Raw genomic sequence first — 22927 nt, 5'->3', positions numbered from 1 at the left:
TGTGTGTGTGTGTGTGTGTGTGTGTGTGTGTGTGTGTGTGTGTGTGTGTGTGTGTGTGTGTGTGTGTGTGTGTGTGTGTGTGCCTGCGTGCACCTGGTTTAACTATACATGTGGGGTGCCAAATGTCCCCACAAGTGACGATTGTCCTCCTGTTTAGGGCTAATTTTAGGGTCAAAGGTTAGGGTTTAGGGTTTGGGCTACAATTATGGTTAGGGTTAGAGATCAAAGGTTATGTGTAGGGTTAGGTTTAGGGTTATGTTGTAAGTATGTATGTTGTAAGTATGTATGTCAAGTAAATAGTTAGGGTTTAAGATTAGGGTTAAATTCAGGCGGTCCCCACAAGTATTAGACAAGTGTGTGTATGTGTGTATTTGGTTAATATTTTACATTCTGGTATTCATCACTCATTCTCTCCTCCTCTACCTTAGTTTATACCAGCCCAGGGGTACTATTTACTCAGGACATGTCCCAGCTGACAGCTACGGCCTAAATGCCTATGTGTGAAGAACAAACGCACCTTGTGGATCACCTCCATCCATCCTACATCTTACACAATAAAGAAGAGGTCTCTCTATCTGCTATGTTCGCATTTTCCTCAGACATCTTTGGCCTGATAGTATTCATATTTGGCACGGGTATCTGCATGGCTCCTGGACAGACAGTGACTGAGACGGATTTTTCATGAATTAATGTTCTCATTTTAACATAAAATACTGCTCCAGAGCCGCCGCTCCTGTCAAGCTGTGCCAGTATATATATATATATATATATATATATATATATACATATATATATATATATATATATATCTACTGCACCCAAGTCAAGCAAGCCAATAGTAATACAGCTTGGAATAAAACCCTGCCCTGATACAAAGCACTATAGTAGTTAGCTTGCTAACATTAGCCAAACCAAGCCATCATTCAGACAGGATTTAGCCTTGATGCTAATTTTTGCTATATTCTACTCCATTAACTTAACAGCGTTAGCAATCAGATCAGTTGCATGAAAATTCTCCTCTCTGTCTGGACGATCTAGCGGTCAGTAAAATCGACCAAATGTCAGGAGGTGGACGTCATTGGATTCCTCTTGGCCTACAAAATTTTGCAATGTGCTTTTGAACAGTTTGCTGTCAATTCGTGTCAAGCTAAGCAAAGAATAACCGCCCATTGAACACCATTCAGTTGGGGCTCATAAGCAAAATACATTTCCCATTCTGTAAGGCACCCGGTTCCGATACCAGTATCTCGGGTTCTGGGAGGGCATATAATGGACTAAATGGCCAATTACTGATTGCTCCAACGGGTATCAGAACTAGTTGTTATCTGAATGCACATGTGGAAGCAGTAGGCTATTCACACTTGTACTGGAGATGCTCCATTGAAGTAGGCTTAACTTTGGTCTGAGAAAGCAGCAATCCTGAGGTTTGTAGAGCTAGGGGATATGAAAGCTCTATTGTATACTGTATTAGTAGGCTACAGTAATCAAACGTATTGATTTGATAGATCTGAGAACTGTCAGGATTATTTGCTCATGCACCTCGCACTTGTATAGTTTTTCTATTAAATGCACAGTGAACAAAGCTGTTTTATGATTGACGTTATCTTGTCAGTCAGGTAATGTGTGTTTGAGGAAACCAAATCATTTGTTGATCTGTTGATGTACAAACTGCTACACATTTCATAGGGGAAGGTCAAAAGCAGCAGATTCAGACATGATTTATTGATGTTTGTGTTATTGAGATGTTCTGTAGGCTATTGTTGCTTGTATAGTTTTATACATGTAGAAGGGGTGGGTCTATGTGAATACTCAAATAAATAGCTATGAATTCTGAAGCTTGTTTTTTTTTATATAGAACTGTGCACAATAAACATTTTGTAGTAAAAATTCACTATCGCAAATGTTATTGTAGATATAATTTTTATTCATCGTCTTACAGCAATGACACACAACACACACGCACACACAGCAGCAACACTGAGAATACACACACACATGCAGGTTGTCAAAGAAATTATATCCTCTGCATTTCTCCCATCCAAGCTGTCGTCCTCCAAGGGCAGCCAGGAGCAGTGTGTAGCCTCATCAGCAGCGTCCTGGGACAAGTCCAAGTGCTCAGGTCCGAGTCCTGGTCAGGGCAGGAGAGCGATCTGTTATGCATGTTTGTTTTTATATTGGGGTTCTATGTGAAGGAAACCCATGTGAGCGCACAGAGAACATGCAAACTCCACACAGAATGTCCCGGGAGATACGCCTCCGGGTTCGAGGTTCGTTTTGGCCATGGTAGTGGTGGTAGTGTAATTAGGTGCAAACGTAGGTCTTTTTCAGGGAAAATACTACAAACGCAGTAGTGTAATCCAGGCTTAAAGGTGCGTTCACACGGCAGGTTTTGTCAATGCGTTTGCGTGTTGCTTTTCATTGTTGTCTATGGCGCAGTGTGCTTGGAGCCTTTCGGCGTCTTGCGTTTTATCAGCGCCAAAAAGTTGGGGTGCGGAGGACGCACCCTTTGATTCTGTCGCCTGGCAACGAATAGGGCAGGCCAGGGACAATGTGGTGCGCCTCGATCGCGTTTTTAGCAGCTTGCAAAATCTGCCATGTGAACATAGCCATAGTATAGTTTTATACTTCTGCGTAACTGGACAGCGCACAGACGCATAGGCGTTGTTCGCAGAGGCCGCAAAGACGCGTCACGAACATCCAGAAAATGTCACAACGCGTCAGTGGGATTTCTTTAAATATATAAAAATGATAAGGCATCTTTGAGTAAATTGCGAGTATCATTTAAAGGTATAATATGTAATATGTGGATTATTTCCCCCATCTGGTGTCTAAAGATAAGAACAGCAACAACACAACATATTGGTTGCCAAAATGCCAGAGAATGCACAGTTTCAGTCATACTGTGATAAGATCTTCACTCCGAGAGGAACATAACGTTACACTAATCAGTAATCACAATCAAGTATTTCAGAGTGCCATGTAATAAGTTACGTTAGATGCTGTAGGAGATAACGTTAGGTCTGGCTATGCAGATTCCAAGAAAGATAACGATAGCTAGTTAGCTAGCTTACCGGTCTAGTAGAAAAGTAGCCATGTCACCATGCGACTTTATCCCATGAAACTCCACAAACTCCGTCCAACGAGCAAAGGCTGGCCCGATATCTATCCGACTTTTGCTCCTTCTTTGGTCACTGAGCTTTTGAGATTCGTATCGCACGGTTCGCCAGGGCTCAGGTGGAGAAGCAGGACAACGAAACTCAGCCATTTTACCAAATGTTTAGCTGAAAAGAGTGAGCGGAAGTGGACGGAAAAGCTGCCGTTTTATAGTCGCACACACACTAACCAACATGTATAATGCTGCTAATTCATGGAAATATAACATTAGCTGGCTACTGCTAATCTCACAGTGGTGAAGCTAGAATAGTAGGCTACCTGGCAACCCAGCGTGCAGTACCAACACTGTAATACTATTGGCTGGTATGATATTAACAGTGTCATTGTCGAGCCGTCAAAATTTCATAATGTAATAATTTCAGACAAAATATATTTTTTTATGGAAAAGCAATACTTTTACTCTGCAGCCTTCGTAAAGCCCTATGGATGTTTATTTTAATCCACATATCCTACATATTATACCTTTAAGTAGGCTATCGCGTGGCCGGGCCGAGTGTGCTCTTTTTTGGAAAAATATGGTCACCCTACTGGTAGTTCGCCTGGGTCACCTGGCTTCCTCTCCTCAGGGAGCTACTGGCAAAGAGTATTTTCTACTGGTAGTTCCAGAGTCTCTAGTCGCGAGTCTCTAAAGTCTGCCATCGCGAGACTAGTGGCTTCGGGCGTCATCAAACCCGTGGTTGTCGTCATTTGACACGAGCTCCGACGAATTGTTCCGAAACCGTGCCCTTCGCATTGGCGACACACGCACCGACGCCTCGGTATCGTATGTCCTGTCACTAGTAATACGATATTAGTAAGGTTGATATGAAAACCGTAATGTTCCGTGGTAGCGTCCTGTACCATATAAGGACATGGGAGTGTCGTTCTGAACTAAAATAGCTGGTCCAATGAGAGCAAACCACGTTTGTAGTCAAACACGGATCTGTTCCGCTTCGCCAGCCACTCGCTGCACAGAAATGTAGGACAGATGAAACTACAAGAAGGTGGGGGCCAAAGCGGCACCGGGTGAAGTTTCAGTTTATAAAGCTCAAAGTTGACAGCTGTTGAAGAGATGCAATGTCACGCCACGTAGAGATAAGGAGAGACATATACTAGATCTTAACTCAATGGTCTCTCCTTGTTGACGTATTCTCGCGAAGAAATTACAGGAACCTAATAGCGACGGGGCAAAGTTTCACTCGGAATTATTTCTAAACCGGACGCAACGTTAGCTGGAAACATTCAAGAAAAATGATAAAGAATATATGAAGAAAATCTCAGTTTCAATGACCTTATTTGTTATTTACAATCCAGTCATATCAGAGACGTGAGATATAGCCTACACACATTGGTCACAACTGTGAGTTTTATTGAACATGGAATCCGGCAGGCGGAAAGGTCTGAGCGGTGTCCTGTCTTCCTTGTCGCTGCTCTGTGTCATCTTGGACCTCCAGTTGGATGGTAAGATTATCTTATAATTAGCTAGCTAGCCGTAGCAAGGAAAGCATATTAATTACAATCACAATATAATAGCTCATTTGATTAAATTAGTCGTTTAGTTAGGTTCGCGAGTTTTGAAAGCTTAGGTAGCTGTCAGCTTATAGCAAGCAGTCTAAAATTGGGTTATCATCATGTAACCTATCTGCCCCATTTGTAAATCCGGTTAGTATTGTTGCGCACCTGAATGCCTTCCAGAACAAGACTATGGTCTTCCAAGTCATCCATTACAAATTGTTGAATGTAAAAATGTCCACACTACATTATATTGATCATGTGAATGTAATATCTTGACAAATGTCACTTTGGATGACAGACACAGTATCAAAACAGTACAAGCTCGCCACGGCATGCCCTGCTTTCCATAGATGGATCCTATATTCAGTATGTCGTATGTATTCCTTGTGAGGCTCACACAGTGTTGTATTTCAGGTGTCTTGGGGGCCACTCATGTGGAGATCGAGCAGCACTTGGAGATGGGCCGCAAGCTGCTGGCGGCCGGTCAGCTGGCGGAGGCGCTCTCCCACTACCATTCTGCTGTGGGTAAGGTTACCAGCCTGGCGTCTTTAGACAGCGTGATGACTTTAACCCCCTGCTCGTCTCTCTGCACTTCCTCTGTGCGTTCATCTGTCTCCCTCCTTCGAGGACCGATCGTACTTAACTCTCCCCTCTGGCTGCACAGCCAGACCCTGTCCTGTCTCAAATGACTCATTACAGTACATCACATTACAGTGCTCAGTGAATCAATATCCAGACGTGAGAGGGGAAAGGAGAACAGAGGGGGATGAGTGCTCATGTTTTGTGCCCCGTTGTCTTCTGTCTCTCAAGAGGGGGACTCCAAGAACTACCTGACATACTACAAGAGGGCAGCCGTGTTTCTGGCCATGGGGAAGTCCAAGTCCGCGCTGCCGGACCTGACCAGAGCTATCCAGCTCAAGCCGGACTTCCTGGCTGTGAGTTTTCCACAGCTTTTAAAATATAATTTTATTTTAATTCTATGACAGTGACAGTGGTGCACAGCAGTGATATGATGTGGTTGTCCTCCCGCTCGCTCCACTCTTCTCTCGTTACCAACACACACTCTCTCTGTCTCTATCTGTCTCTCTCACTCTCTCCTCGTGTTTCCAGGCCAGACTGCAGAGGGGGAATATCCTCCTGAAGCAGGGCAACACCCAGGAGGCCAGGGACGACTTCCAGGCAGTGGTGAGTCTACTGACACTGTTATTACACTTATATAGCTGCAGGATCATCCAATAAGCTGCCACTATCACATCTCCTCCCTACCTGCCATTGGTTATTAGGTTAGGTTTAGTCCATCCTCCTCCCACTGGTGTTGGGCGAGTTCAATCTGAAAACGGTACGCAGCGTTTTGCCACAGTTTCCGGGGTTGAACAACATGTTTTCCTCGGTGTGAAAGAGGCTTTGGGGTCGGTTTCCTCTCGATTGGCGGGTGTGTCAGAGGTGTTACTGTGTCAACTGCCTTAGGTGCAACGCTTGCGCATCACAGCAGTTTTGTCGTGGGTTGAACTTGTGTGGCGAAGGGGATGGGGGGGGAAGGCTTCTCCGGAAACCTTTATTACATGTCTGTTAAATGAAAGCTTTATTATATGTCTATTACATGAGAGCGTTATTACACGTCTAGTCTCTTCTTCTCTTGTCTGTCTCAGCTGCAGCGAGCCGCGCCGCCGGACCAGACGGAGGCGGAGGACCAGCTGATGAGGGCCAGCGAGCTGGAGGAGCTGCGGGAGGAGGCCCATGCCGCTCACAGCCGAGGAGACTACAGCACCACCGTCACCGTGCTGGACCGGGTCATAGAGGTACGCGGCAGCTCCGCCGTGGGGCCCGGTCACAGAGGAGGTGCTAGCTCCGCCGTGGGGCCCGGTCACGGAGGAGGCGCTAGCTCCATCGTGAGGCCCGGTCATGGCTTTTTGGGCCTGGGTGTGAAAGTAGTGCTGGCGCCACCACACAGAGTCAAGTTACTCAACCTGGTTACTTTGATGGGACTAGCTCCGCCTCCACCTCAGGGCCTTTTGGGCCTGGTCTAGGAGGCAGGGATATAATGGCACGTGTGTGTGCAGCGCTACTGAAATCCAGGAAAACTCCCGATCTCTCTACGCACTGTGCGTTGATCTCTTCAATGCACAGTAATGTATAGAACCATGGTTGAGTGGAATTCATTTCCAACTCAGATAGCTAAAGCTCATAGTAAAATAAATTTAAAAAAACAAGTGAAGCACCACCTCATAGCCCCTCATATGTAGGCACATGTATTGTAAGCACATGTTAGTATTGTAGTATGTGTAGACATGGTACTGTAATATGAATGACATTCATATTACAGTACCATGTCTACACATACTACAATACTAACATAAAAAGGTCATTACATTGAATGTAATGTATGACCTTTTTATGAGAATGGACTGTTAGTTTTTATGTTTTTAATTTTTGTGTAACTGTTTTGTCTATCAGTGCCCTCTCTGTTGTTGTTCTGTGTTATGTGTGGACCCCAGGAAGAGTAGCTCATGTCACTGACATCAGCTAATGGGGATCCTAATAAAAAATGACACAAAAAAATCTCTCTCTCTTGCTTCCAGCTGTCCCCCTGGGACCCGGACACGCGCGAGCTCCGCGCGGATAGCTACATTCGCCTCGGGGACCCCCGGAAGGCCATCCAGGACCTGACGCCCACCACGCGGCTACGCAACGACAACCGCGCCGCCTTCCTGAAGCTGAGCACGCTCCACTACAGCCTGGGGGAGCACCACGACGCCCTCAGGTCAGCTAGAGAGGAACGGCCGAAGACGACGATTAGCTTAACAAATGACTGGGGCGTTGGAGAAGCTCTCCGTCTGCTGCAGAGCAAATACCCTTTGTAGCTCCTGTGATTTCTCTTCCTTTCATTCTTGAAAGGGGAACGCCGCTGTCATAGCAAGTTAAGCTCAAATGTCGCTTTGTCCTCAATGAAACCGATCCGTACACACCAACATTTAACCGATCCGTGCGGTAGTAAGCTAGCTCCTTTTTCCTCTGTGCGCGCACCCCCTTTATAATAGAGGTCTATGGGCCACTGCTAAAAACTATGATAAACATGCATTTTCAAGGCAGGAAGCACAGGGTATGATCTTACCGGTGTCATTATGCTGTCATGTGAAATATATCGCATTCTCATATATTCGCACTGTAAACTTCCGCCCCACGTTGTAGAGAGCGCGAGCATGCGAGTGCGCGGTAAAGCTAGATGATTGTTTACATCCTCCTAGCCATGCCTAACACGTCAACACATGGGGATGGCGATTCATTTCACAAGACAACATTCTACTGAGACCAGTAAGGGGCTTCCTGGCGCTTCCTGCCTTGATAATGCATGTTTATCATAGTTTTTAGCAGAGGCCCATAGACCTCCATTATAAAGGGGGTGCGCTCACAGAGGAAAAAGGAGCTAGCTTACTACTGCACGGATCGGTTAAATGTTGGTACGGATCGGTTTCATTGAGGACAAAGTGACATTTGAGCTAAACTTGCTATGACAGCGGCGTTCCCCTTTAATTTATTTCCTTTTGATGGATGGATGGATGGATGGAGAAACATTATTTCACTTAATGTCTCAACGCTTATCTGTCTGTACCTCTCTCTCCGTCTCTCTCCCTCCAGCCATGTGCGAGAGTGTCTGAAGCTGGATCAGGACGATAAGGAGTGTTTCTCCCACTACAAGCTGGTGAAGAGGCTCAGTAAGCAGCTGGACTCCGCTGAGGAGCTGATCCAGGAGGAGAGGTCCGTTCATGTGCATTATTCATCATCATAACACACGCCGTCTCGTTATTTTGTCTTACATTGTTGTCGTTTTTCTTGGCTCTTGTCTGATAAAATTGTAAACCTTTTAGGTATCAGGACGCCATAGACAAGTATGAGGCTGCCATGAGGACGGAGTTTAACGTCCCGTTCTACACCAACCTGGCCAAGGAGCGGATCTGCTTCTGCCTGGTCAGGGTGGGTCCCCTTGATAACACTGGACCAGAAACGCAGTTTTATTTCGAATATGCTTGGTTTATTTTGTATAGTCAAAAAAATCCTAACATTGAGTTGTCCGTGAACTGATTCGAGACTTAACCATCGTTCTCTTCTTCTGTGGTGTTCCGTTCCTCCCCCCAGAACAAGATGGCCGTCGACGCGATAGACGCTTGCTCGGAGGCCCTTGAGAGTGACCCTCGCAACGTCAACATCCTCCGAGACCGCGCCGAGGCCTACATCCTCAACCAGGACTACGAGAAGGGTAAACCCTTCCAGCACGCTACCGTCTCCCCCTTCGATTACCCGACACACTCAAACGCTGTAGCCCAGTCTTTCTGAGTGATAGGTTGCATTTTGGGTCATTGTCAAGCATCCATTTTAATCTTTCTTTGCTGCCTTCCCTCTTTTTTTCTCTCTCTCCCTCTCTCCTCTCTCTCTCTCTTCCTCTCCCTCTCTCCCTCTCTCCTCTCCCTCTTCCTCTCTCTCTCTCAGCGGTGGAGGACTACCAGGAGGCGAGGGAGTTCGACGGCGAGAGCAATGAGATCAGGGAAGGTCTGGAGAGGGCCCAGAAACTCCTCAAACTCTCACGCAAGAGAGACTACTACAAGATCCTGGGTGTGGGCAGGTATGGACAGCTATGGCTCTGTGGGGGCACGATATTACATGGTAAAGCGGTCTGTGTGTAATTGAGGACAACCTTTTTGGCAACAAATAATAAATAGACGATAAATATTTCAAACCTGATGGCGCTTAAAGCAACTACAAGGAGTGAAAAGAGGGAGTCTTGGAGCACACGGATCATCTTTTAACTATAAACTTTATAAAGTTTATAATTAAAAGATGATCCATGTGCTCCAAGACTCCCTCTTTTCATACTTTTAGTCCTCTCTGTGAGCACCGGACATCTAACAAAAGAAGGCTTAGCGCTGGAACTCCGAGCATTTTCAGCTACAAGGAGTTTTTGACTGGTTATTTTATTACATCATTTTAATACTGATGCCTCTATATTACTGTACCTACATTAGCAAATGCGGCAAAGATTGGCTGTTTCTATGTATGTTATTCTATAGATGTTATTCTATAGATGTCTGCTCGGCTGGTCAGGTTGACCAGAGAGGACGAAACGATTTACCTCGTCGCTAGTCATCCTGACAAGTAGCGTCTTTTTGCTGGCTTCCAAAACGAATGTTGGGCTGGGCAAGAGATATTGAGACAAGAAGTGATGGTGCTCATAGAAAATGCAGTCGTCTTTCCGGGAAAACATTATTGGTCTTTTCCATAGGTGCGGCTAAAATCAACACAAACTGAAAAACTCGCAGCTGCTTTAAGATGAAGTAAAGGTATAATGTCGCTTCACGCATATTTGACTTCCTCAGGAGCGCCAACAAACAAGAAATCATCAAGGCGTACAGGAAGCTGGCTCAGCAGTGGCATCCTGACAACTTCCAGGCCGAGGCAGACAAGAAGGAGGCGGAGAAGAAGTTTATTGACATCGCCTCTGCCAAGGAGGTTCTCATCGACCCAGGTACTGGACTGGACAGCACTGCATCGCTTTCAATTGTGCAAATGCATGAAATAATCAAATAACCGCTGTCATACTGGAGGAAATGTGTATATGACATGGTGGATTGAAGTTAACAATTGCCAACTTTTTATTTGTTGGATTTGTATTCAAACGACAGATTAGAGTTGCTAGTTTCCAGTGTTTTAAGTAATCCAATGGTTCAGAGCAGCTACAGTAAGGGTGGTGTGTTTGTCAGTGTGTAGTTATGTACCGTCCTTCCCGTCCCACATCCAGAGATGCGTCAGAAGTTTGACAGCGGCGAGGACCCCCTGGACCCGGAGAGCCAGCAGGGAGGGGGCGGCGGCCAGGGGGGGCAGGGCTGGCCCTTCCACTTCAACCCCTTCGAGTCCGGCGGCAACTACCACTTCAAATTCCAGTACAACTAGAGTGATGAGGTCGTCAGAAACACGGTGGGGGTGGGTGGGGGGGGGGCAGAGAAGGAATGGACATCTGAAGGTCTGTGAAACCCTGTGTAGAAGCTCGGGAGCGACCCAGGGGTTGTGCTTCAGGTTGGACGTAGAGGATATTTGCGGGTCATTTTAGGACTATGAAGACAAATTGGTGTTTGAACCACTTTACGGCCGAGAGCTGAGTTGTATGGAGAAAACGACCCAGCGTCGAGGCCGAGAGTGGTGGCTTCACAGTTGAAGACTTGAAGAATGAAGTCCTGTATGGACTCCATGTTCAGCCCTCCAAACTAAACTTGGAGGATTTTCCCAAATACTTTGTAGCACCAAACCCCTTCACTTCCAGCAGTGTGCTGCAGATGATCCTGGTGTTACAAAGCCCTGCAGTTTTTGTTTTTTTTAAACCAGTTTTAGCAATGAAAGCTGGAAGAATGTCCTCAGTCTCTGCTTGAGCAAAGCGTTTAGAGACCGACTTGTGAGTATCACTGCTGTGGCTCTTTTTATTCAGTATGAGACAATATTCAGACCTTTTCAGTGTGTTTAAAGAGGTGATTATCTTTTGTACATGGACAAGGTGTATATCTGTTTTACTGGCAAAGCTCCTGGATATTGCTCCTAACTGAATGTGCCACTCCCTCACAGACGCCACAGGTATATTGAAATTCCAGGGGTGAGTTTAATCAGAAAACGTTGCACCGTTTTGCTATGGTTTCCGGGTTGAACAACATGTTTCCTGAAAACGGTGTGCAACGAGTTTTGGGGTAGGTTTTCTTTTGTTTGGTGGGTATGTCAGAGTTGTTACCAAATCAGAAGACTGATATAAATATAAACCCGGCCATTTCTTCTCAGCTGCCATAGGTGGAACACTTGCATAACAAACTGGGTGCGTTTCTGTTACAATAACCGTTTGGTCAGGGCTGAACTCAGCCCAGGTGATTGAGTCTTTACTGAACCGCTGGTCTGTGTTCTGATTGGTCAGAATGTGTCGCGTGGAGGGTTAGGGAGTCTGTGTTGTTGCATTACTCCTCCATTTTCATTTATTTCAAAGGATGACTTTGAAAACTTGCACTTTTTTGTCTTTCTTTCTCTGAATAACCACTCCAAATCTTTCCCACTCCTAATGTTACTGAAAATGTGTCCCCCAGCAAATACATGTCCTTCAAGAATAGACAGATGATGATTTGGGTCATTTTAGTGAAGACTTAATACTTTGACATTAAATATTGATCTGAATTTCAATGACACAGTATACACAAAGCTGTTATGTTATGGGTTTTATTCAAAGTTCTTAGCTGTCTTCAAATTATGGCAAGGCATTGTATTAGATCACCTGCCTGGGGTGGAATCTTTTCTGATTGTTTTGAGGGAGTTCTGGTTTTTAGTTGCCAGTTTTTACGTTGCCAAACAGAATAATCTGAACTGCTCGTAAAGCTGTTGAAAAAAAATTAAAATAAACATGTTTTCAAACGGTGAATTGCAACTTGTTTTGAGCTGAGCTACAAGACCACCGTTGTCTTGCAACATTTCTGTGCGGCACTCAGTCCTCAATGTTATTTCATTTCATTATAGTATGCAGTCTGTGGTGCGACAATCAAACAACCACTTAGAAATGCAATGAGGTATGTTCTGTTCAATGTACATATACATATGCCACAAACAAGCATATTCCTTGTTGACATCCAGACAGATAATTTGAAACAATTATTCCTCACTCTCGTGTATTAACAGCACAATCAGATTACCTCACAAATACAAACACAGCCCAGGATGAGTCCTAGACACTCCTTGTGTACACATTGGCCACAGTGTCATCATATCAACTTTGTAGACACCCATAAACAAACACGTGCGGTCGTGTCCAGAGATCACACGGTGAGTGTCTGGTCAGATTTTACAACATATGTCACAGGTAAACCCATGACCTCAGAGACACACAAACTGTAAACCTATGTCCTTGATCCAGATACTGGAGAGCTGCTCTTGAATTAAGGTGCCTCCATTTGAAAAGTCTCATCAGTGTTCATCCGCGGGTTAGGTTAGCCACTGTGCTAGCTTTCCCCAGATTCTGGCGAGGTTCTTCAGTGGCTGGGCCCGAAGCCCTGAGCGTCGGCCAGACTGTCAGACTCCACCTCGATGGAGACCACGTGGTGACCGGGGATCATGGCCAGGCCCAGGACTCTGGGCTCCCCCTGGGAGAATGAGTCTGGCGCAGGGTAAGAGAGACAGGCAGAAGATGCACAAAAATGATTAACTAAGACAAAACCGCTTTGAACAGAAGATTGTATGGTTAATTAAAAAGTAATATTATCAATGTGGTTTAGGATTTTGCTCTTTGTGGTATACACCTCAGTACACTCTATTTTACATCACTTAAGTGATGGTGTGTATTTTCTGACTGTAGTCTGTTAGGTACTGTCTCTCATCTACCTGAAGATTTGAGGAACTCCTGAGCAGACCCCAGGATGACATTGCAGTCTCTGTCCGTACACAAGAACAGTCCCACCAGAGTTCGCCCGTCTGTCATCCTGATCCTCATGTTCTTGTTTAGCAGGCTCTCCAGCTTGTACCTCGCCCTGGACCACGGCAGGTCACCCTGCTCCTGGGAAAACGGAGAAAGGGCCGATATCATTGTAACAGAAGATGCTGTCATGTACTGAATATTATCTTTTGTAATCCACTGTGACATCTACTTTAATTGATCTTGACTGGTGGAAGGGAGACTAAAATGTTTTAAGCCATGCACTACAATGTTTTCATCGCATTCTGACCTTTCTTGTTTGAGCGAAAAGTGTGTCGGGAAAGGCATCGTTAACGTTAGGAAAGGGAGTAAGGACAGGGGGAAAACATTATACACTGTACTGTGACTGTGCACCATAGCTGCGTAATAGCAAACTGACAAATTGAGAAACTGACAAAACTCGCTACATGGCCGATGCAATAATTCATTTGAACAAATAAATACTTTATCTGAGACCAAAGCTATAATCTAACCAGAAGCACAGCTGGTAGCTAACGCGTTAGCACTGTTAACAACTTGTACTTGCCTACAAATTCGGCAGGGCAACATAAATGTACTCTACTCTTACTTTCCTTCTCCGTATAACATATATGCATTGCTCTTGAATACAAGATTGACTGTAATATTTCAGCCTTACGTGCGTTGCTGGGCCATTTTCTTCAATCATTGTTTCCATTCCAATCTTTATTGACGAAGATGTTTCTTTACGGAATCGTTTCACTGACGGACCAAACCAACACCAAACGGAAATGCGCTGAGGAACGCACTGCATTGTGGCCCTTGTAGTATTCAAGGTGTAGTTGTTAACCAGCGAGCGATTTAGAATTAAACAAACAAGCTTTTCCACAATTTGCGAAAGCATGGCATTGTACAGATATTTATTTTGAGTACATTAAAATGTACAATTCAACAAGCTGTGTTGTTAGAAAGGTGTTAGTGTGTCAGATTAGTAGATTTCTACCAACGTTTTTACGCGTTGTTGACGCCACCGTGGTTGCCACAGTAACAGAGCATGTACAGAAGTCCTAGGTCATAATGTAGCAGCCAGTGGGTTTTTGAAACAATAGTTTTATATAGGAATAGTTATTTTGCTGCATATTAGCCTACTATTGATGCGTTTCCGTTAGTTTATATTTCACAGTTCTGCTTAGTGTGCACCTGAAGACGTAATGCGGAGACCAAAGCACTTCACACCAAACGAGGTCTCAATCCACAACACACTAGGCGACCTGTGGGTGTCCTACCTGGGCAAAGTCTACGACTTGACTCCTTTAATGAATGAATTCAAAGGTGAGTAATGAATGAATTACGTTTCTTCAATTGTATATAGGCTAATCCCTTTCCAATACAAACGGTGTTGTTGTATTTTCAGGAGATGTGCTTTTGAAGCCTATTATAGAGTATGCAGGAAAGGATATCAGTCACTGGTTTGATCCAAAGACTAAAGATGTGAGTGGTATTATTACAATCTGAATTATTCATAAGATGAAAGATGTGAACTGTGTGTTTTTTCAAATCAAATATTGATAATATTCCCACATAAAAAATGTCCATCCTTAGATCCTGACCCATATCGACCCATTGTCTGGCTGTGTGAAGTACTACACCCCTAGGGGGCGCTTTGTGCATGTGCCCCCTCCCTGCCCTCGCACGGACTGGGCTAATGTCTTTGGCAAACCCTGGTGGAGGGACACGCGCTACGAGGTGGGACTGCTGTCTGCCAAAACCCGGTGGATACGCATCATCAACACCCTGACTTCTCAGGAACAAGGACTGGAGGTAAGCCATGTATCCCTGTGTCCTTCCTCAGAATAACGGCTTAGTTCAAGTTTTATTGTTTTTTTTTACACTTGAACTTAAGCCATCTTTATTCTGAGGAGGGGTACATTTTTAAACTCATATGCAGTCTGCATACATACATAGCATGTCTGTAGTCTAAATCATACAATCACTTAATGAGTGACTCTCATTATGCTTGCATACTACGAGCGCTACATACCGTTTACCTCAGACTGCCAATGAACATCATTGACACATACAGTGTCTGTGTCAGCCTATGACCAAGTCCTTCTGTCTACATCCGCTCTGAGCTTGTCACTACAAAGCTCCATATCTAATCCAGTCAATTATGCAGTATTATGTCCAGTTTGCTGGTGCTGTTTCCCTCAGACAGCATGGCTCTGACTGGAAAACAGGTGCTGGTGTCTCTCCGTCTGTGACACTGCATAAAATATGTGTGAGAACTGAACTCCGGCGCCGCGCTGTGCTCGTGACAGGCTGTTCTCCCTCTCATCCTCCACGTGGATCCCCTCCAGTGGGATGCGAGGGGAGAGAGAGTAGCACAGTAGTGCAATGTGTCAAGCCCTGAGGCGTACGGCTGATCCCTGGCTGCTTCCCTTCATTTTCCCCAGCAGCCCTGAGACACAGGCACGCACGCACACACACACAGACACCGGCACGTCTGTCGTCTCCAGCACAGTGGGGGATCAGTGTCTCCCGCCAAACGCCCATCTGGCACCAGAAACCTCCTCCTGAGCCAGAGGCTTGCTTGCTCGCTCTCTCTCTCACATACACACACACACACATGCAGGTACACACTATTCATTCTCTCATGCATACACTCACTCTCCTACAGTATATATGTCTCTCCTCCTTCTTTCTCCTGTGCCCTGCCCTCCTCTCCTCCTCTCCACTCTCTGTTCCCCTTAAGTGGTTCCTGGCCCGTGTGCCAGTTGGACCAGGCATAAGCACATTCCTTTCTCCTATTTTGTGGATTTTGGTAGCCCAGTTAGATTGGTTCACTCGCCTGTTGCTAAAATTGTGCGCATGAGGACAAAAATCACAATCCATTACTGCAATAAGCTGCACAGCACATCCAGAGACTGGTATCAAAGTTAAAACTTTAGAAGCAGATTGATAGACACGCCAAGAGTCAGTGTGTGTGTGTGTGTGTGTGTGTGTGTGTGTGTGTGTGTGTGTGTGTGTGTGTGTGTGTGAACGCCTGCTTGAGATCCACTGAGACAGATGTATCCTCCCAGCAGCAGCAGCAGCAGAGATTCATGTGTCTCGGGGGAGCCGTGTCCATCTGTTGGTGGGAAAGTACCGGAACTCATCCCGCTCCTCCTCCCCCTCCCTCGTGTCTGCCAGGTGTGTTCTGAGGAGACCCTGGGCGAGATCCTCCAGCGCTACCTGCGCTACAACTCCCACGCCGCCAGCTACACCTGGAAACATAACCGCCTCGCCCTGGACATGGGCAAGACGCTGGCCGAGAACGGGCTCCCCGACGAGGACGAGGACTTCTACCGCGGCCGACTGGACCGCGACCTCTTCTCCCAGGCCATCTGCCTCTACTTCAATGATGACCTTACTGAACTCTGACCTTTCCCACCTGCCCGGGGGACGTGGTGATGCGACGTATGAGCGGCGAGTGTTATTAAAATGCTGATGCAGGAAAATACCCATTCCATGTGAATTCACGTGTTATAAGATTGTTATAAGAGGCTATTACACACGTGGGACTGAATCTTGCAACTTTACCTCGATTGTCATCAGATGGATTCTTAATCTTACATTCTCCCACTGTTTTCCTCCAGTGGCTTGCATTGCAGTGAATGAGTAATTTAATAATAGCTTGCCACAAAACCGTGTGAAACGGCATGGTTACCATGGCGATTATTGATAGTATAATCAGCAGCACTTCCTAACAGCACCATTGTGTGACTGCTGTTTCCTGTACAAAATGTGCCAGATACAAAAACGGATTTGTTTATCGTAACATAGCAGGTTTTACATTTGGACCCTTATTTCATAATGTTTGAACATTCTCCACGTCATGATAGGCTGTAACGCGCTCTTTTCCTGTGTTCATTTGAATATAAAAGCCTTATCAAAATCCGTCTGACAAAACAACAGAGCCTGGAGCGGGGCAGCCAATAGGCTCAGAGAGAGAGCGGGGATTCCCATGGCCCTACTGCCTCCCAGTTAGCACGGGCTTCTGGTGAAAAGTGTCAGATATTTTTATGCTGACTATCCTGTCCTCCTTCATTTTTACAGTGTTCCCCGCATTCAGAATCATGTACTAAACGTGTTTTAGTTCCGTATCCGAAGGTCTAGTGGATAAAAAGACAGTTTCCATGTGGGGTTGTTCTTACCCTCACCACAAGTGGTTAATTTTTAAGCAATACAATCTGATGTAAGTCTGGGCATGGCTGCGGCAGATTTTCCCAACCCCCCTCCCATTCCCTCCCCAGCACACACACAACCCTCCTGCTCCAAAATAATTTTATACAACGGTGGGGGCCTTTAAGAATATTAAGGTGGCCATATTTGATAGGTTTCGATTGCGTTCTGCAATGCAGAAAGCCGGAGCTGCGCCTTATTCAGTGAGACAGTTATCATGTCAGGTCTGTCTGGGTGACTTGTCGAGGGGGGACAACAAACAAGAACCAGTGTAACTGAAGTGTTACACCCCTCTGATTGTAACAATGTGAATGTTTTTGAAGAGGGAGGGGAGTGAGACGAGAGAAAGAAAGAGAGGCAGAGGGAGAGCAGGGAGGAGGGGGGGGGGCGTTCTGAAATGATATAGTCAGCCATTTTTTATGTAAGGGGATTTTTCTTATTGGGGGGGGTTGTTAAAAAATAAATATAAGGGCGGCCATCTTTGTTTCTCTGGCTTGTAGTGTAAAATATTCCAAAACGCCCCCCACTTTTTTTCTCTGACGATTTGAATATTAAATAAATATCATAATTCGGGAGGAATACACTTTCTGAATCCGAAGAGGGAACCGATGACAGGAATATAATGTCCTCTCCTCTCCGGTCCTGTGAGGAAGACGAGGGCATGGTGGTTAATTCCGAGGGAGGAGATTTTGATGAAGAAGAGGACGACGGAGATCTAGACGAGAACGCAAGCGACATAAACTCGCCGGCGGCGCTCAGGGAAACTGCAACAGCAGCCGCGCCAGGTACAGTACAGACAGGCTGGTTAAGCACGGGAGCGCGCATACTAAACAGAAACACACATACGGCAAATACTGAAGAAAAGTGCGCCAGGACACCTTGTAGCGTCCATCCTAACAGTTACACATGTCTCTGTAATTCTAATTAGTTACGCTCCTTCGTCCTGGACATAGCAGCTGTGTTAAAATAAAGAGTTCGCTCTAAACTTCAAACCAACTTATGGCCGCTCATTGAATTCGATCCCGTGTTCTATTTGCAAGTAAATCCTTATAGACGCTTCTGTTTCTCCTCGCATTGATCTTGGATAGATGCAAATTATTCATCCCGAAATTAATAGGTCGCATTGAAGGGTAAAGCGACACGACATCACTTGCAGAAAACATGGACTCCCAGCAATATAACCTACTTTAATATCTCCATAGAAGGTCTCTAACACTCATACGCTTGAAGTGTGAAGGTGAAAGGAGCGGTGATAGAGTGAAGTGCTGGTGTGACAGCTGGTAAATAAACTTGACCCTTCCCACTGTAGCACTGACAGGGACGGTTCAGGATATGACACTTCAACAATCAGGATCTTCCCTGCTCTGATATAGAACCACTGGCTCTGTTCGGATAGGGATTTTACTTTCACATTTCACTGTGATAACACGTAGCCTATTACATTAGCATTATAGGCTAAAAAGCTACTGTCTCGTGACAGTCATTTGCGTTACTGTACCCTATGCAAAGGTCTGATCAAATGTTTCAAGTTGAAATATTATAGCCTAACAGAAACATGGTTCTATCAAACAGTTGTAGCCTATGTTACATTTTGACATATGGCTTGTTTCATCCCAGAAGTGTAAAGTTATGCTTATTGTTGACACAGAGCAATGTGCGCTGGCTAAATAGGCTAATGGTTTTACTCTGGCTACAGCCCTTATGCAAAGGTTATGTGTCTCATATTTACCACTGAAATACAGTGGAAAAACATTCTGTGTGTCACTAATCTAGGCTTTCAAAACAGGGCCTTTTAACCACAAACCAGACGTCATGTCACCACCGGTCCGCGCACAATTCAATCAGCGCGCTTCCCACCGTGGCCTTCACCCCTCCCCTCCCCTCCCCCCCCGTGCCCTCCACCAGCGGCGTCCCTGGGTGGTCGAGACCCCAGGTGTGAGAATAGAGCAGCAGGAGAAAGTCGTTTCAATCCATCACGCTGTCGGTCTCTCTCTCTCTCTCTCTCTCTCTCTCTCTCTCTCTCTCTCTCTCTCACACACTCTCTCTCACTCCCTCTCTCTCCTGCGGCCTCAGAATCCCCGAGGCTCGAGTGAGAGCTGCTGCCGCCTCTGGCTGCACCGCGCGGCGGAACGGACGAGAGACACGCGGAGCCCTGGTCTAGGCGCGCACCGCTGCGTGCTGCAAAGACACAATAAAAACCTAACACATTGTATCAAGTAGACTACAACGGAGACTACGAGCGATAGTTCTTCGTGATGTTATTTCTGCTCTGTTTCCCTTGAGAAGCCCCGTATTCCTCTTCTCTCCTTCTTGGATGCTGTCTTTCTGATTTGGATTTTGACAGTGTTTTCCTAAAACACGAGTAAAACTTAAATGAGATACTTTGAAGAAATTATAGTCTTCCAGAAGTGTAATTTATTTGTTTTTATCGATAAAGCTGTTCATTTCAATTGTTTTTTTTAATTGTAATTGTTTATAGGGCACCTATATTATATTTACATGGCTAGACTGTCAAGCCTTTGATACATAGGCCTATAGCCTATATATAAACAATATTGTACGTGTGTGGTTATGAAGCTCTTATAAGCATTGTGCCCAGGCTACATAACCAGTGCTGTTCAAGCAGCAGCCATAGCAGCCAAATCCACTTACACACTGACTGGAACCAGCTTAGCATGTGGTCCAATTCAGTTCAAGGGCAAGGGCTGTCTTAGACATCAGTCCTGTAACACAGATGGCATCGCTGCACCAAGCATGTTGGTGTCACGCCGTCTGTGGTACTTAGTTGTATTGTGAGAATCTTAAATGGATAAATTGATGCATTATTGTCAGCAAAGCTCACGGCTATTTCTGCCCCCCCCCTCTCTCTCTCTCTCTCTCTCTCTCTCTCTCTCTTTCGTTCACAACACTGTTTCCTGACAGAGGAACAGGGGGAGGTCTCGGATCGGGACAGTCCAGGGAGGAAGAAAGGACGTCCCAAGAAGAAGAAGGAGACCAAGAAGAAAGAGAAGGAAGGGAAAACACCTAAAGCCAAAAAGCGAAAAAAGATTGTAAGCAGGTTCAGTAGGCAACTGCCATGTCCTTCTCAGGGCTACAATGTTTCTTAACACAATGATGTATTTTTCTCCTCTGTGTTTACCCCCACCCCCCGCCTCTCAGGACAGTGATGTAGAGAGAGACTCGGAGAGAGACTATGGCGAGAACTCGGACAGCGCCGCCAGCGACTTCGGACCCGGGGAGAAGAAGAAGAAGAAGAAACACAAAGAAAAGAAGGAGAAGAAAACCAAGAAGAAGAAGAAAGATGATGGGGACCGCGACAGCAGCCACGAAGAAACTACAAAGGTTTACCAAAAAAATCTATAATCTGCTCTAAGATGTTTGGTTACTTATTCTTACCCACTGACTTTAATTGGTCTGTTATCCTAGCGTTCTGATTGGTAATTTCTCCACATCAGCCAATAGAGCAGAAGACGTCAGCGCAGCTGGCCCAGGAGTGGGGTCTGGAGGATGTTGATCATACCTTCACCGAGGAGGACTACCACACGCTCACCAACTACAAGGCCTTCAGCCAGTTCATGAGGTGCTTCATTTTTACTGTTTGGTGACATCATTTAGTGACCTGTGTTGTTGTGGTCTTACACGCATATTACCTGCACAGTGTTTGTGTGTGTGTGTATGTGTGTGTGTGTGTGTGTGTGTGTGTGTGTATGTGAGAGAGAGAGAGAGAGAGGAGCGTCTGTTCTGTTCTCCCAAGTCGGCCACCTGGTGTCCACTCTGTCGTCAGTGCTCCATGCAGAATCACTGGCTCATTACAACCACAGCATGTTATCAGCGCCCAGAGCAGAACCACTGGGTAATATCCCACACTCTTCTTCCCTGTCAGACCCATGATAGCCAAGAAGAACCCTAAGATCCCCATGTCCAAGATGATGACCATCCTGGGCGCCAAGTGGCGGGAGTTCAGCTCCAACAACCCCTTCAAGGGCAACGCTGCCGCCGTGGCCGCCGCCGCCGCGGCCGCCGCCATCGCCGTCGCCGAGCAGGTCTCTGCAGCAACCGCCTCCGTCGAGCCCACGCCACAGCCGCCCCCGATCCGGAAGGCCAAGACCAAAGAGGGCAAAGGTGAGTGGAGGGGTATAGGGACGGGTCAGAGATCAGTTGAATTGAAATGGAATTGGTCCTGACATGAACGTATTGCTGGCCCAGTCCTGACCATATTGAGTTCATGCACTGTGTGCTGTAATGAATAATAATAATAATAATTGTTATTTTTTAAAAGCACTTTTCATTGATATTGAGAGTAGAGGCACTGATCGTTATCAGCTGAACTGGACTCCAAAAGTGTCCGATGGCTGTGCAGCCTCTGCCCATTGTAAATAGACCATGTTGCATTACATTACATTACAGTCATTTAGCTGACGCTTTTATCCAAAGCAACTTACAATAATTGCATTTAAAGTGGGAAGTTAGTGTTCTACTACTTTCCAGAACTCACCAGTGCATCTCCTTTCTAAACAAGTGACTACTGTAAGAGCATAATCTAGTGCTGAAGGCAAAGTGCAAGAATAGCAAACTAAAATACAATCGGTGCATAAGAGGGAGGATCCTGGTAATACTTCTTGATGAGATGAGTTTTGAGCCTGCGGCAAAAGATTGGCAGCAACTCTGCTGTCTTGACATCAGTGGGCAGTTCATTCCACCACTGCGGGGTCAGGACAGAGAAGAGCCGTGACCGTGTCGATCGACCGCAGGGGCCTCGGAGTGACGGGGGAACCAGTCACCCCGAGGTACAGTAGCAGACCATAGTGGTCGGGAGGGGGTGTAGGGCTTGACCAAGGCCTGGAGGTAGGAGGGGGCTGTTCCTTTCATTGCCCTGTAGGCTAGTGCCAGCGTTTTAAACTGGATGTGAGCCGCTACAGGGAGCCAGTGTAGGGAACGGAGAAGGGAAGTTGGGCGGGAGAACTTGGGATGATTGCGTCGTTTCGTCAGTGAGGAAAGGGTGAATCCTCCTGGTGTTGTAGAGCAGGAATCTGCAAGAGTGTGTAACGGATGTGATATGTGCCGAGAACAACAGTTGGTCACACCCAGATCCCTCACAGTCCGAGTTGGCGTCACCACTGTGTTGTCAATGGTGATGGCCAGGTCCCGGTACGGGCAGCCCTTCCCCCGGGAGGAACAGCAGCTCAGTCCTGTCCAGGTTGAACGGCCCGTCAGGTAGGATGCAAACAGGGAGCGTGCAGAGCCAGTGATGCCTTTCTCCTCAAGGGTGGAGAGTGGAGAAGTATTCAAATGATGTAGTTCTAATCCCCCAAATCACACTTAACAAAGTTCTGCTTCATTTTTATATACTTAAACTCTATTTTTTTTAGATATTAGTTATATTGAATTAATTGACAAGAATCTGGACCACAGCCACCCAGCAACTGACAAAAAGGAGTAGGCTACTTCATTTGAACTTGATTGAATACAAAAATGGGCTGCAGGCTATGGCTGGTATTAGTGATGCTAGGTAGGTTGCAGGACTGAAGATAGGGCGGTAATCCTTGTGAAGGTAGTAAATATCAAGGAATCCACTGTTGGTGCTGCAACAGTCACGCC

At 45.9% G+C, this 22927-nt stretch overlaps 4 protein-coding genes across 5 annotated transcripts in view; 3 read left to right on the top strand and 1 right to left on the bottom strand.

Moving 5' to 3' along the window:
* Positions 1–4228: 4228 nt before the first annotated feature.
* On the top strand, positions 4229–10611 carry dnajc3b (DnaJ (Hsp40) homolog, subfamily C, member 3b; the record flags this gene model as incomplete). The annotated part of the gene is made up of 12 exons (XM_084451735.1): positions 4229–4614; positions 5083–5193; positions 5479–5603; positions 5779–5853; positions 6318–6467; positions 7248–7429; positions 8305–8424; positions 8535–8640; positions 8803–8923; positions 9154–9286; positions 10038–10186; positions 10460–10611. Exons 1-12 carry the CDS (start codon positions 4530–4532, stop codon positions 10609–10611), a joined length of 1509 nt encoding a protein of 502 aa, XP_084307861.1. The 5' UTR covers positions 4229–4529.
* Positions 10612–11484: 873 nt separating this feature from the next.
* On the bottom strand, positions 11485–13826 carry naa38 (N-alpha-acetyltransferase 38, NatC auxiliary subunit; the record flags this gene model as incomplete). 2 transcript variants are annotated; one of them, XM_084452291.1, is made up of 3 exons in its annotated part: positions 11485–12835; positions 13060–13231; positions 13788–13826. In XM_084452291.1, the coding sequence occupies 3 exons, from the start codon at positions 13824–13826 to the stop codon at positions 12711–12713; spliced, it is 336 nt and encodes a 111-aa protein (XP_084308417.1). In that variant the 3' UTR covers positions 11485–12710. The 2 variants fall into 2 exon arrangements, with proteins under 2 accessions (XP_084308417.1, XP_084308416.1); XM_084452290.1 differs by lacking the exon at positions 13788–13826 and having other exon boundaries at positions 13060–13722.
* A 493-nt stretch (positions 13827–14319) lies between these two features.
* cyb5d1 (cytochrome b5 domain containing 1) lies at positions 14320–16528 on the top strand (the record flags this gene model as incomplete). The annotated part of the gene is made up of 4 exons (XM_084452269.1): positions 14320–14440; positions 14523–14599; positions 14711–14929; positions 16298–16528. The coding sequence occupies 4 exons, from the start codon at positions 14320–14322 to the stop codon at positions 16526–16528; spliced, it is 648 nt and encodes a 215-aa protein (XP_084308395.1).
* Positions 16529–17843: 1315 nt separating this feature from the next.
* The window catches only part of chd3 (chromodomain helicase DNA binding protein 3), a gene marked incomplete at its 3' end in the record, with an annotated part of 38177 nt that continues 33093 nt past the window's right edge, over positions 17844–22927 (top strand). The window contains exons 1-5 of the mRNA XM_084451641.1: positions 17844–18114; positions 20252–20379; positions 20489–20671; positions 20785–20909; positions 21213–21451. Of these exons, the coding sequence (XP_084307767.1) occupies positions 17952–18114; positions 20252–20379; positions 20489–20671; positions 20785–20909; positions 21213–21451 (838 nt within the window). The 5' untranslated portion in view covers positions 17844–17951. The remainder of the gene's footprint in view (positions 18115–20251; positions 20380–20488; positions 20672–20784; positions 20910–21212; positions 21452–22927) is intronic.

The sequence above is a fragment of the Borostomias antarcticus genome (genome assembly GCF_949987555.1).
Source record: "Borostomias antarcticus genome assembly, chromosome: 17".
Lineage (NCBI taxonomy): Eukaryota > Metazoa > Chordata > Actinopteri > Stomiiformes > Stomiidae > Borostomias > Borostomias antarcticus.
This window is presented reverse-complemented; position numbering and strand designations above follow the sequence as displayed.